Raw genomic sequence first — 14,850 nt, forward strand, 5'->3', positions numbered from 1 at the left:
GTTCATATATATCGTGCATGAACGTTCGTCGTTCGTTTTCCAACGATAATAATTGGAAGTGTGTACGTAGCTTAAGTCCTTACTGGTTGACTGATTAGATACAGTAAACCTCAACTGCAAACCCTAAAATAAATAATAAAAAAAGACACAGTTTTTTATATTGCTGTTACAGCTGCAGAATACAGAAATCTGCCAGTAGACTATGGAAATGCTTTTTGTAATGAGAGTAAAAGAATAAGAGCTGAAGAACAAGAGGTGATGATATTTTTTCATATAGAGACCCCTGTTCTTGAGACCTAAAGAACACAACAAGACAATAAGACACAGCAGAACAAATAGGGGGTTCTAATCATGAGTTTGTACATGCACACTATACCCTTCCCCAAATGCACAGCATGCTACAACGCATAAAAATTATTTAAAACTCCAAGCATGAATGTAGAAAAGTTTTGGTGTGGCCGCCTATTGGGGGTAAATTATAACTTTTACTTGAGCTTATGTCAACTCATAAACCATAAACACTGTGGGCCTGCTTTAATAAATCTCCCAAAGATTGGTGAAAATATATAATCATGGCTGAACCTAGGCAATCCAGCAATGAGGAATGGATTTGGTCAACAATTGAAAACATTTGCCTAATATAAGGAAATGATTCTAAAAGTTTCAAAGTTTGCTGGAGCACCCATGTTTACTTGTGATAGTCTATCTTCCCCAGTCTTGGAGAGCTTTGATAAATCAGACTATGTATAACCAACAATCTGTATTACTCAAGTACAATAATCAAAAAGAACTGACCTACCTAAATCATGTGAAACGCTCTCTATTCACTGATTAGGTAACATTACGCAAACATATCAGTCACTCATTTTGCTTAGCACAGCCCAATTCCCTCTTAATTTTGTCTCAGCAACTCTAGTCAAACATCACCCTGAGCCTTAAGGAAGCCAGAGCAAATTACTTATTTAAAAGAAGTTGTTTAAAAAAGTGTTTGGGTTTGGGAGTGACAATCTCATGGGTACCTTTATTTATTTATATGTCTGTAATGCAACTGTAATGCGATCCGCTGGGACACCATTCTCTTGACATTCTCAGAGGTGAAAACTCAGCCCAGTCCTCTGTCTTTTTAGCTATGCCCGCGGGTGACATTTATGGAAATTCCATAAATGGTACCCAATGGTGTCTGACGAAGTCTGGCCTGCACCAATTGACCAATTGGGGGGCATGTGTGTCAGAGTGAAAAAATATTTGGCAATGACACACATGTTTTGCCTTTGGTTATTGGATCGACGTATGACACTATGTAGGACATCTATGCTATTTATGGAACTTCCATATTATTTTCTATTTTTTTGCCATTTAAGCCCTGTTTTTTCATTTCACCATGGGCCCCACTTTTTGTTAAGACACTTTTTGTTTTGGATCCTGATATTCTATTCTCTATTCAAAACTAAAAATAAATAATTTTTGGCTATACCTACATTTAATTTATCACATTCAAAAATCTTGTATAATTGCCAGCTGCTGACATTTGGTGGTAATAGTAAGGCGACATATATGGGGCAGCTATCCAAGCCACACAGTTTAAGGCAAGATTGAAGTGAAAATACCACATTTGCCCTGTGTAAATAGACCCCTAAAACCTCTGGCTGCTGTACTTATCGAACACGCCAATGCAAACTTCAAGACCTTGATGCAGGGAAATGCCGTGGAAGTGTAATTTTAGGAAAACAGGACACAGGAAATCAATGATGGGAACAGGTAATGGGCCTTCTGGCTTTGACATGTTGAGTAAGTGAATGCATAAAAAAGGCTCAGAATTATATGGAGCATAGAAGAAGTCACCTCTTGCGTTAAGTTTTCCATGCTTGAAAGTGACATTTGTGGGAAGGCTGGATATGTGACTCCAATATTAGACAGAAGCTTTTAGCGGAGACGTTTAGGGAGAGAGCAGTGGTTTGTGGTAATAAAGAGGAAGGTTCCATATTAAATTCTCAAACTGAGCAAGGTGAGCTAGGTGCTGTCATTTGAGGCAATAACTCATAATGTAGTACTGGAGGGTTTTCTCGGTGCTCCAGAAAGCGTGCTAAAAATATAAATGGCCCTTTTATCCTAAATTAGTTTCTTACTATTATCCAGACAAATTAAGCTTGTTTATATACAGTCTTTTGCATTTTCCTAACCTGTAGGAACTGACTGTTCACATTCTCTTTAGATTAAATCTTTATTTCCAGAAGAATATATAGGCTCTATGCCAATGAGAAATCATAGCAAATAAAGAAGCCCGTGGGTTTCTAGGACATGAAATTCAGAAAACTTTAGCTGTGTTAGGTTTGGTTTAAGAAACCTGAGACCAAGTATTCCCATAGCAAAAACAAAGCTTGGTCATTGCTTTCATAGTTCCATCCCTAGTGAATAGACTATCCCGTTGTATAGTGGAAGGGGGGTATTTGTATTGGCCTTGCCTTTTTTTTTGGCTTTAGTATTTTCTAAATAACTGATAGGAAAAAAGTATACAGCAAGTAAAGTATGAACATCCAATCTGTATTCTTGTTGGATAGTGGATTCATGGTATTGGATATTGGATTGACCGAAAGGCTAGGGTAGGAAGGATTTTTACCATCAATCTCCACCGTAAATAAGTTCCTTATTGTCCTCATCCAAGACACCAAAATACACATCATGAAGGATGCCCCCACCTTGTGTTATTGCATATTCAATTTTCAAGACATGGATGAGAAGGAACCTCTCCAAACAAATAATTTGCCCCAATAGAAGAATTCCCTCTATTGCTACCGGTATTACAGTAGCCACTCAAAATTTAGTATTTTTTTTAGGGTCCTAGTTGTCAGGACAAATTTGGACGGTGAACCAGCTGCAAATGGAAAATCAAACCTAAAAAATATTGGTCATGTTTTTGGAGAAGGGAACATAGGGATCTGTAGGAGAATAAAAAATAAGCCACGGGGATAATCTAACCCACCAGATCAAACTGAATCCTCAACAAGTTCAGGAATACTTCCGGCCTGGGCAAATAAAAACTCTCTAACATTTCACAGTGATCTGGGCCAGTGAGGCAGTTCAAAGATATGAAAGAAAACCTATCCTCGAATTTGTGCTTCCATTGTTTCAGGCAGTCAAAAATATTTTTCTAACTTGAAAGCTAATTAACTTCTCCAACCCCAGGCCCAATTTGAAGCCCATTGTGAACCTATGTGTATCCTCACAGTGTAAAATTTAATTAACATGAAAACATATTAGGCGGCCTGCAAATCTCCCATGCTCAGTTCATTTACATCTGTTGTGTGAACATTGCCAAAACAATTAAAAGTGTTAATAAACACACTTCCAATGCAGCAGGTTGACCACAGGATTCCTGTTCAACAGCTCTAATTATTTTTCAGGGTGTTTTTTGTCTATTAATAAGATGCAAAAAATTAAGGGTGATTGTGTACGAGAACTTCACAACAGTGTTGTATTGAGGTCAAGATGTCACGGTGTTAGCTGAGAAAAACACAAGAAGCACCATATTCATACACATGCAATTATATTAGTACAGAGAAGCTTATATGGCTCCTGCTGTAACTGCAGGAAAGTTATCAGAGAGTCCTGAAAGTGACATTGGACAATCCAGATAACTAACTTGAATACATTGGACACTCATTACGGGATTGAAAACCAAAAGCCAAATTTACTGTAAATACATAAATGACATGACCAAGACAGAGGCATGTTTTCTCACTATTAGGGATAAGCGAGCAAGTTCGGTCTTGCGGCGAATTGGGCCGTTCTTGCTTACCAGACATGTAGGTGAGAACGGTCTTTGTAAATTGGGCCGACGAGACCCTGATTGCTCTTGCATCCTTTTCTAGTTGTATGTGTTCTTGGATAGAATTTCTCTTTCCAAGAACACTGGAGTTCTGTGTTCCTGGATAGCGAAACTCTATCCAAGAACACATACTACTAGTACAGGGCGGCAACAGCAATCAGGGAAGTTTCTCTATCCAGGAACACAATGTGAGTCTCACTGGCTGCTCATTAATGCAGCAAATCAGAGGATTTTTCCCACGGCCACGTTCATTTATAAACGCAAGCTGCATGACTCACTCTGAAAGGAGGAGTATTGTGGCTGCATTTATGAATGGAGCCGTGAGAATCCTCCTCTCAGTGAGAGATCCCCGGGCACTACAGGTCAGAGTGAGGGCTTGCCTGGGGATCACTCCCTGACAGGAGGATTCCAACTAATGCAGCCGCGGTAATCCTCCTATAGTGATTTCCTGGATTTCTTCGGGGAAATTTTCATGAGCCAGAGGCATTCTCACTCCTCCCTACATAATATACCATCATCTAAATATTATTCTTGCAAAAAGGCAACTTTTGTGAAGCATGGCAACCTCCCTAATACTATGTTAGCAATGGTTCAAGGATTTTATACTCTAGCTCATCCAACAATAAGTCTTCGCTACATTTTCAAGCCATGATAAGGGGAAATCCTTTAACCCTAGAAATGTAAAGGTCTGTATTCTAACCTAAAACCAATAAAAGGACTTATTATGGACTTTTGGCTCAATATTATCAATTAATCTGGAACTCATAAAGACTCTTTACCATCTTAGATATGAAGGGCTCCTTTTGGGGAGCATCCATCGTGACATCCACCAGCCCAGAAGGATGTATAAAGGAAAATACTATTGATTACCATCCTTATCCCCAATCCCAAACCATATTACCAAACACAATTTATCTCGGTATTTCCAATAACATGATTTTCTTGAGAAGTAAACTTTTTGATACCAATGCAATACCTGTAATGACATGACCTATTTTTCTTTGACAATATAGTAATTTTCTTGATGGCATTACAGCTTCAACATCATTTGGAGATCTTATTACTGACCTGGCTACATGGTACATATGGCAGTCTCATTGGCAACATATTAGCTTCTGTGGTGACCAGGTTGCCAGTGTGCTAAAAATGCTGTCTCTAGGCAGCCAGCTTCTCTAATACCAGTTTGTTTTGCTGCAAGAAGCACTCTTTTAACACCTGCAGAGAGTTTGGCTGGTCCTTTCTGATAAACTAGCAGCACACATTTGAGCTTTAAAATGTAATCAGCCCAAATTTTGCCTCCCTGCCCACCCCTCCATCAACATGCTTATGCTATTATCATATAAAACCTTTCTGATTTTTTTGCACACCTTACTTTAAAATCAGTGACATTATTATTAGGTCTTTGTGCTTCTAGAAACTGTGGTAATTATGACTTTCTTTGAATAAAAGAACCTAAATCCACTAAATTAAAGGGTCAGGAACCGTATGGCTTGGGTGGAAAGGTCTAGATGAGTGTAGCTCCACCAGGGTTCCAAGGAACACTGGGGTTCCTCCAGAGGTTTCAAGGAGTTTCTAGGGCAATGAGCCATTGGTGCCTCCCAGGTCAGTTTAAGTGACACCAATGATCCTTTTGGCTATCTGTAAGGATGACATTCTTCCCAATGGCCAGCAATGTAGGAGACATTCCTCCTATTCACCACCACACTAATATACTGTGAGCTGTGGATATAGTATTTGTAGAAGGTTTTTCTCTGAAGACCTAACATTTATTTAAAGGGTTACCCCATGTTAAAAAGGTCAGGAAAGGCTAGTCTAGATGATGCTGGATATCCTCCATCCAGGAAATAAGCCAAGCTCACAGTGGTCAGTAAACATCAGGTAAGCAACCTGCAAAACTGTGTATGATGAAAGACTGGAGCTTTATTTTTGACCAGTTGCAAGCATACATTTTCTAATGGAGTTGCCATGAGAAGCAAAAATCCATTAGGATATTTATTACATTTTTGTCTATTTCCAGGCTTATCATACCAGCCCAGAAGTATTTGTTATGTTCATCTAATGCAAAGGGCTTGCTTCCTCTTCTGAATTCCTTGATTATTATTATTATTATTACACAGAATTTATATAGCGCCAACATATTACGCAGCGCTGTACAATAAATAGGGATTGCAAATGACAGACTAATACAGACAGTGATACAGGAGGAGAGGACCCTGCCCCGAAGAGCTTACAATCTAGTAGATGATAGTTACATCAATGGTACCTCAATGCTATTAGTGCAACTTTTGCACATTATGAGAATGAAGGGTGCTGTGGAGACACCCTCAGAGATTTATGATGCCCTGCCTATTAACTCTTGGAGTATCAAGTGACAGAAAGCTAATACTGCAAAGAACAGCACCTAAGACGGTTTAGCCAAATGTTGGGAAAATATCAGTTTTGGGACAGTTGTTCTATGACCCATCAAACCCCTAGCCCAAATCCTTCTTTTCTATGGGAAGTAGCCTGTAACCGCCCATCAGCCTGCTGCATGCAACTCTTATCGTCCCTATCCAAATTTTAATTAATTTTCATGAATCTGAATTCTTCATTGTCTATGTTCCTGAATACTCCTTTGTGCCGTGCTGAGTGATACAAGCTCTCAGCTTCAGCATTGTGCGTATAACACGCTGTGTGTCGTTGTATATGACCCCGCAGTGCAGAACAAGGAAAATATAGAGATAACAGCTACCTTCATTCTTTTTTAAGGGCTCTTAACTGGATGTTTAACTCTATCAAACACCTGATTGCCACACTGTGATCCAAACAACTTTTTCTCTTTCTATAGAATCACTATTCTGCTTGTCTACTGCTTCTTTCATTGTAGTAAAAGACATTATTTCCTGTGTTTACTCTGAAAAATACCCTAAAACAGTGGTCTCCAACCTTTTGTATGTCACAGACCACTAAATTTACGGACTCCACACCGCCCATGCGTGGGGAGCCATGTATCACTCAAAGGGGAAGAAACTTCTCCCAGAGTGAGGTCATAATGCCAGAACCCACCCAGAAACACGCCCGCCCACCACCCTGAGCCTGTGATGCATAGGAGAGACATGGTCCGTGACTCTGGCTGCTGCGGCTTCCCAAGCGAGGTTTTTCTCCTGAAAATCACCAGCCAGAGCCGCAGACCACCAAAGTTTTCTTGCAGTCCACCAGTGGTTGGGGACCCCTGCTCTAAAAAACATTATCCAGGACCCCTTTTTCACCCTATCTAGTCAAATATTGAAAGCAATTTGTCACTTTGCCTAGAAATGATCCTCTGTCCACCCACAAGTACCTCACTTGCACTCCTTGCGCTTTCTTTGTACACCTGAGCAAGTTTTAAAGCCAAAACTTGAGAAAATTCAGTATTGGAGTTTACACATGGCTAATTAGCTTCTCCCAATATGACAGTATTTGGACCTGGCTATTGGCCTCCCTACAAGCATTACATCCTGGCATAAAGGGTAGGAAGTCACATGCGGTCCCATACCTGAAAGTCCTGGGTGTGCTAGGGTTCTTTGGGGGGAAAATAAGGTGGAGAACCTGTCACTTTGCCCAGAGTGTACAGTATGAACCTATCATTGATGACCACTATCTATAAATGCTCATTTCCTGGCAGGACATGTGCCTTTCCCCTGGGCTATCAAGTAGGCATTAGTTATGGGAGGTGAACTTTTCACCCATACTTACTACTTTATGAGTGGCTTGTTTTATAGAAAGCAGGCATCCAAAAAATAAGAAAACATCATCTTGGAATTAGATTCCCTATAAATATTTTATGTACCTTTTTAATTCATTATAAGTATTACAAGCACAAAAGCTAAACAGCCTTTAAAATGGGCCTATTGCAAAAAAAATGCTCCATTAGCCACCTAGCCAAAGGTCATGTTAAGAGGCATTTATTAAATCAGTCATTTTCAACTAAGGTTTTGTGAAACCCTATGGTTCCTTCAGAAATTACCACTTGCATGATCCCACCACTTAAGGTCCTATTTAGCTGCATGTAAAGATAGCATTCTGACTGTATAGAGACATTCTTCTCAACAGAATCCAGTGCAAATAGCATTTCCCTCATTGACTTCCCCAACACCTTAAAATTATGTAAAGAAGGAAAAAAGGTTGAAGAAGTCCGAGTTAAATGACTACAGGGGACTCAACCTAAGAAAGTCAGCCAATCTGCAACTTCATTATGAATGTTGTCTCTCATCTCCTTTAGTAAGAGTACCTTGACATATTGTTGCTATGATTTTTAGCAGCTGGACATCACGTTCCTAAACCTTAGAGCTTAATATGGAGTTGGCCAGCTTTCTGCAGCTATAACAGCCTTCAATCTTCTGGGAAGGCATCCCACAAAATTTTGAAGTGTGTCTGAGAATTTCTGCCTAAAGTTCATTTGTGAGGCCAATTATTAATGCTGAATCTGTCTCACAATTGGCGTTTCAGTTCATCCCATAAGTATTCAGAAAATATTGCTCGAGGCTCTGTTCACTTGGTTGATCCATACCAAACCATTACTTCATGGAGCCGGATTTGTGTACCGGGGGCACAATCATGGTGGACCAGATAAAGGCCATCAACAAATTCTTGCCACAAGGTTAAAAGTCCACAATTGTCTAAAATGTCTTTGTATGCTGTATCATTCACAGTACCCTTCACTGGAAACCCATAGGGGTCTATTAAGGGGTCTATTAAGAAGTGGACATTAGACAATAATGTCAGTATCTTCTTTCTTCACCATTTTTTAAAATCTGATTGCCAGTTTCATAACACTAGGTTTATAATAGGTCAGCACACCTAACTTATATCATTATTTAAAATGTTACTATACCTTTGTTGGACATTATATCCCATCTACAGTCATGTATATCATATATACTGCCATTGGACATCATTGACGTACTACCAATAGCTTCCACCAATCATATATTTTATAACTTTGCTACGTTATTCATATTTGCCTCTGGCATTCTCGCGAAAGTTTCCTCGAACTTCCAATGGTTCCGTGAAATTTTGGCAAACCAATTTCGCAAACCTATCAGAAGAGGAAATTAAAACAGGAGGATTCCCAGAGCTGCATTCAGCCCTGGGAATCCTCCTGTTTGTGATCCCCAGGAATCGCACTCTTTCTAATGAATGCAGCCACAGCTGAAGCTGCATGAGCTCAACCTCTCGGCGAATCAGAAGGCCGTTCTCACTTAAGTTTTCCTTAAGCGAGAAAGGGCCGACTCGCCGCAAGATCGAACTTAATATTCTTGCTCGCTACTCACTACCCATATTGTACCTTAATCTGCATGTTTACTGCTACTTTTCATTGTACAGCATCTTGAATGATATACTTATTGTTATATTTCATTGTACTGTTGCTCTGACTTTCTCTACACATTCCCTGATGAAGTCCTTTGGTGAAACGCATCGGCATAGAGATTCTTGAGCTTTTTTACATCTGTTGCAACATGTAGTCAGACAACTGACTGTTTAGTAAGCAAGGCATATCCCTATCAATGATACCTAGGGACGCCTTTATCTTGAATGTATTTTTAGACACTTTTGGTTTCTTTATGATTCACGCCAATTATAATGTGATTTATTTACTTGAAGTTCTTCATTTGCTAAAAAACCCTGTCTTTTCTCTGTATTTTTTTAAAATTTAAAATAGGGTCGTCACACTTGTGTGTCATCCTTGATCTCTGTTCCAAACTTTTACTAAAGTGGGGATCAGAAGCTCTGTTCACTTGAATTGAGTAACTGATTTTCATATTTATAGGTGGCCTATGCAGCCTATTAACTTGAGATGGCAAGCGCAACTTGTGTGGTGATTGCTACAAAAGTACCTTTTAAATTGTGAGCTCTTTTGGTCAGGGTCCTCGCCTCCTCTTGTGTCATTGTTTACATCTCTCTATCATTATAAAGCCTTATACAGCACTGCTTTATAATTTATTACTGTTTTATTATAATAAGTGGAAATCTGGGTATTTGAAACAAACACAAGTGATCTCCAGCGTGACTAATGTTGTTTGCCACTTTAATGGTTTTCTACTATTTGGCAATCTTTTCTGCTGATGACCATTTTAAGAATGCAGTGATATTACAAGAATCACAAAAATTAGAAGTATTTAAAAAAAGTGGCAATCATATAACTATATGTCAAATCATAGCTATATGTCAAAAAAAGGCATTTTAATGGTCCTTTAAAAGGGAATATAAATTAATTGAATTGACAAAAGAAGTTGGAAGGTTTTTTTATTGCATAAATACTTTACCATGTATTATTTTTGTCCATCAATAACATATATTTATTTCTTCTTTACTTTGCAGCTTCAAGCAGCAGCCAGCGAAGTAACAGAAGGAAAACGACGTCAGAAATCTCTGCGAGCAACAGACAGAAGACAAAAGGTTTTCCCTTAAATTCATTTTACTAATTGTATCTTTAAGCCGTAAAGCATTGCTTTATGTTGTAACAAAAAAACTGCAATTGTTCCCATTGAATAGGGAAATCGATGCCTTGTGTCTGGGAGGCAAGTATGCTTTTCTGTGGCCACAGACAGGAGGAGATCATTGTGTGTTTTGAATCTTGGTAAAGAATTTGCAAGTAAGAATGCGGTGACAATGTGAATGGAAATTCGAATGACTTGTTTCAGCGGTCCTATTATCTCGCCAGTGCATTAGAGTGTAATCTGTGAAATGTGTCAGGAATGGAAGCATAGGACTGTGCCAGTATATATGTTTATCATTTGCCGCACTCCATTCTCTCTCCTCTCCATCTAGATGTCACCAGTGCAATCGGCAGTAAATTCCTGGTGTCTCAGGTGGTATTTATAAAAGGGCCACGCTACCGTCCCTAGCTAGGTAAACAGGTTAGTCGCTTGTTTTGCAAGGCAACCTGCAATTTCCAGATAAGAAGTTGCCTTTTTAAGATAAAGTGTGCAGTGAGTACGGCAGCCCTAGTGAATACGGTAAATTAAAAGTGCATTTAAGCTGGAGGAATCAACTTCAATTCATTCAGGAGCAGTTGGTATTCTTTAAAGTCTGGTTTGGGGAAGAGTTTAGCAGAAAATGCATAAATATAAATTTTTTTAATATTTTGTCATTCAAACTTTATTAGTTTGGATTTCACCATTTGTCAGTTAGTAAATTATTTTAGGCTGGTCAGACCATGAAATATTTAAAATGGAAAAGCACAATATTTGATTTCAACATTCTTTGACCCCACACCTACTTAGTTTGTCCACCTGACCATCACAACTATAGTATATTAACTTGTAGGACATCTTAATGGAAAACCATGACTATCAATATAGAGTTGGCCCAACAACAACCTGCACTCTTCCATCAGGTTATGGATGTGCCCATGGGACTTTGTGCCCATTAAGCCATAGTGAACTTGTGAGTTTTGGTACCAATGTTGGATGAGAAGATCTGGCTTAGAATTGGCATTGCAATTTATCCCAAATTGGTTCACTAGGGTTGAGTCAATGGTGCTGGTCACTTATGTTCCACCACACTCATTTCAACAACTCATGTTTTCGAATTGGGTGTTGAAACACCCAATATATCTTATTCCTAATACTTATTCCGGGACAAGAGTAGAATCCACATGACAGTGGGGCGCTTAACATTCTCAGAAGCAAACCAATGTCATTGAATTCTTCTCAGTAGGTTTCCTCGCTGATCTGAACAAAAAGTAATAGAAAAGTCATAAATACCAATCTGACTACCTTTTTTAGTTGGTGTGCCGGATATAATATCTGTCTTGATCTTTTGATTTCAACACTGTTCAACAACAACAACTCACTGTCCAAAGGTGGAAAACAAAAGCACAACTGAATCATGAAGCATGTCTGAGATTGTCTACCAATTCAGCCAAAAGAGCTTTTGCAAGGTCAATTATAAAAGCTGAATGAGATCTGGCTCACAATTGGCATTTCAGTTCATCCCAAAGGTGCTCTGTAAGGTTGGGTTAAGGGCTCAGTGGAGGTCAATTGGTTCCTCAACATCAAACCATGGCCCTGATTTATGAAAGGTCCCCAAGGCTGGAGAGGATACACTTTCAACAGTGAAGCTGGGTGATCCAGCAAACCTGTAATGGATCTGGTCCAGGATTGAAAACATTTGCTAACAAATAGCAAATTACTTTTAAGAAATTCATTCCAGGTTTGCTGAATCACCAAGCTTTACTGATAGAAATGTGTACATGGGCACAGTGATGCTAGAATGGATAAGGGCCATCCACAAATTGTTGCCACAAGGCTGAAAGTGAACAGTTGTCAAAAATACCTTTGTATGCTGTAGTATTATAAGTAACTTCACTAGTAACTCCTGAACTTTATACAGTGGAGGGGTGTTCAAATATTGTAGTTTTGTTTATATAATGTACATTGTAAAAAGTCAGAATGATAACAGTAACACTAACAAGACATAGGTCCAGTGGTGACAGGTATGGTCACCTATGTAAGCCTCAAAAATATAAACAACAGTGAGTTAAAAAAAAATTTTTTGTGACCATAAAGTTGAGTTCTGTCTCCGAGACTGTGTATTAGTTCTGTAAAAAAGTAATAATGGGTTAATCAAGAGAAATAAAATAAACTCTAAGAAATGTGAAGTACATAAAGTAGGATTTGTTGTGTGAGGACACCTGTCTGCCACCGAATACATTAAAGCTGAATTTTTTTTTTAATTTTCTTTCAGTTCTGGCAATGCGCATAAATTTACAGCACAAAAAGGTTAACACTGATTCATAAAGAGATGGGAGGGAGTGCGTGGTGCATCTCAGGCATCATTGTGTTAGCACTGGCCCGGAAAGGGGTCTGTTGACTGCTTTAAAAGAGTTGTCATTGCAGTAATGTTTAAAAAAAAAGAAATATATTTAAAGGGAGACTAAAGATCTTAAAAATATACACATGTATATCAACGTATTGCAATAAGCTATTAGATTGTGTTGGTGATTAATAAAGAAATAATAGGTTTTATGTGCACATGGCAATTGCATTTGGTATTCCTGAACTATGGCTGCATCTAATTGATCCATTATTATCACTGAAATTATACCTGATGGGGTTCATCTGATTGATAGCAATAGTAATTATTGGCATGAAAATCTCTTCTTTGCTTAGGTTGGCTAACACTAATGAGATTTAGGATTCTAAAACTTTAACTCACTCTGGAACTTATTTTCTACTAATAAATAATAATCTGGGTCATGGATAACCCAATATAAAAGCAACAAGAAGAAGGGGGAAACTAAATCTTAAAACTACATCTTTGATACTAATACTTACATCTCTACATCTCGGATGGATTACCTCTTCATCATCCAACACTTCCATATGCATCAGATGCCAGGTCCCCTGATGTATGTTGTGAATTCCCCTATGTGTTCTTAGGCCCCTACTGTGTCCTGTAATGGTGATGAAGGGTAAAGTGGATGGAACCATAGATCATGGTGAGGAGACATGGACTTTTGGCACATACAGAAGTGCTAGATGTTTAAGATTGTGCTGGAGACTATGGCTCTTAAAGTGGAACTCATTAGACATACAAGATCTGCTGCATACCTTACCCACCATTCTCTCTTGCTGACATACTAAAAATAAAATCATAAGAAAATATCAGTAGGGTGATTCGGGGGTTTGGATGCCAGGGGTATACTATGGTGAGATTTAGGAGATGAGATTTAGGTGCTGCAGCACAGAATTGTATCTCTGGTAGCATTAGAATACACTTCATTCCCCAGGTCTCACCAAAAAGAAAATGACAAAAACTTCATCTAGGTTTTCCTAATGGTGGTTTAGCAAAAGTGGTGGGGTGGCAATCGTAAACATTGCACCTCAATTTTGAAGTGTATGTTCCACTTGCAAAGCGGCACAATGAAGACTTCTGCCAGGTAACTATTAGGGGAATTTTGCCACTTAGCATCCCGGTGTACTAAAATAATGCATGCTTTTGCATATGTTGTGTAAAGGCTGCCTATTTAAAATAATTGGTTTGTTAATATACTAAAATGTCTAAAAAATGTAATATGCACTAATATTTGCAATGCAAACTGCACTGAACTGCATGGGCATTCTCTTAATGCATTGGGGTGCCACTGATGCATGTAAGGTCATCACAGGCCAATAGTGTGAATGGGCCCTTAGGCTGTTTCTTTTTTACATTTATTCAAATGTGTTACCTAAAGCATAAAAATGCACCAAAAGGTTTTGCACTGCAGAGTGCAAAAACACAAAATAGTATGTTACTGTATATTGTGGTTGTAGTGTGCTGCAATGCATTGGGGGTGTGATAACACAATTTCCCCCATTGTGTTTGTTAGCACCGACACATATTAAAGCAAGTTAAGAAATAGAATCTCACAATTGGGAGAAATTTCTTTAGGCAGCACCACACCCCTGTTATAAATATGTAAATTCAATGTTTTTTTTCAAATGGGACTTTTTAGGTGCTTAACCAATAAACAGTTTACAAAAGTTTCTAAAAACATTTCTTTTTTATTTTATTTTGCTTATACATTTATTAAAAAACACATAAAGCACTAATGTTTATTGACAATCAGATTACTTTCATTTATATTGTGCTGTCACAAACTGTCTCTGTTAAATAAAAATATTTTACCTAATTATTTGAGGATTGTATATCAAACAGAATGATGATAAAGATAAGATAAAGGACTTCGGTATCAAACACAAGTCGTCCGGATTTGGTTGGAATAGATCATAGGGCAGCACAATGGCTACCCGGTTATCACTGTGGGCTAGCAGTGTTAGACTTTTCGATATGATTTCCTGGCACTAAAATTCTGATCCCAACAGCTTGGCAGAGTGACAATTCTTTGACTGTTGATTTTACGAAGCAGTGAAGTATCAGGGTCACACATTTGCAGTTTATCATACAGGATATCAAGTATATTGACTGCTTCTCATAAATCTTGTATTCATTACTCATTACTATGCCGAATCCAGAATGTTAATGAAAGAGGTGAAAGACAGCGGTCACGACCAGTGGAA

The 14,850-nt window shown here is 38.5% G+C and overlaps 1 protein-coding gene across 1 annotated transcript in view; it reads left to right on the top strand.

Moving 5' to 3' along the window:
- Positions 1-14,850, top strand: part of GFRA4 (GDNF family receptor alpha 4) — a 283,113-nt gene that overhangs the window by 199,463 nt on the left and 68,800 nt on the right. Inside the window, exon 2 of the mRNA XM_072406654.1 lies at positions 10,166-10,243. Within this exon, the coding sequence (XP_072262755.1) occupies positions 10,166-10,243 (78 nt within the window). The remainder of the gene's footprint in view (positions 1-10,165; positions 10,244-14,850) is intronic.

This window comes from Pyxicephalus adspersus, chromosome 3, assembly GCF_032062135.1.
Source record: "Pyxicephalus adspersus chromosome 3, UCB_Pads_2.0, whole genome shotgun sequence".
NCBI lineage: Eukaryota > Metazoa > Chordata > Amphibia > Anura > Pyxicephalidae > Pyxicephalus > Pyxicephalus adspersus.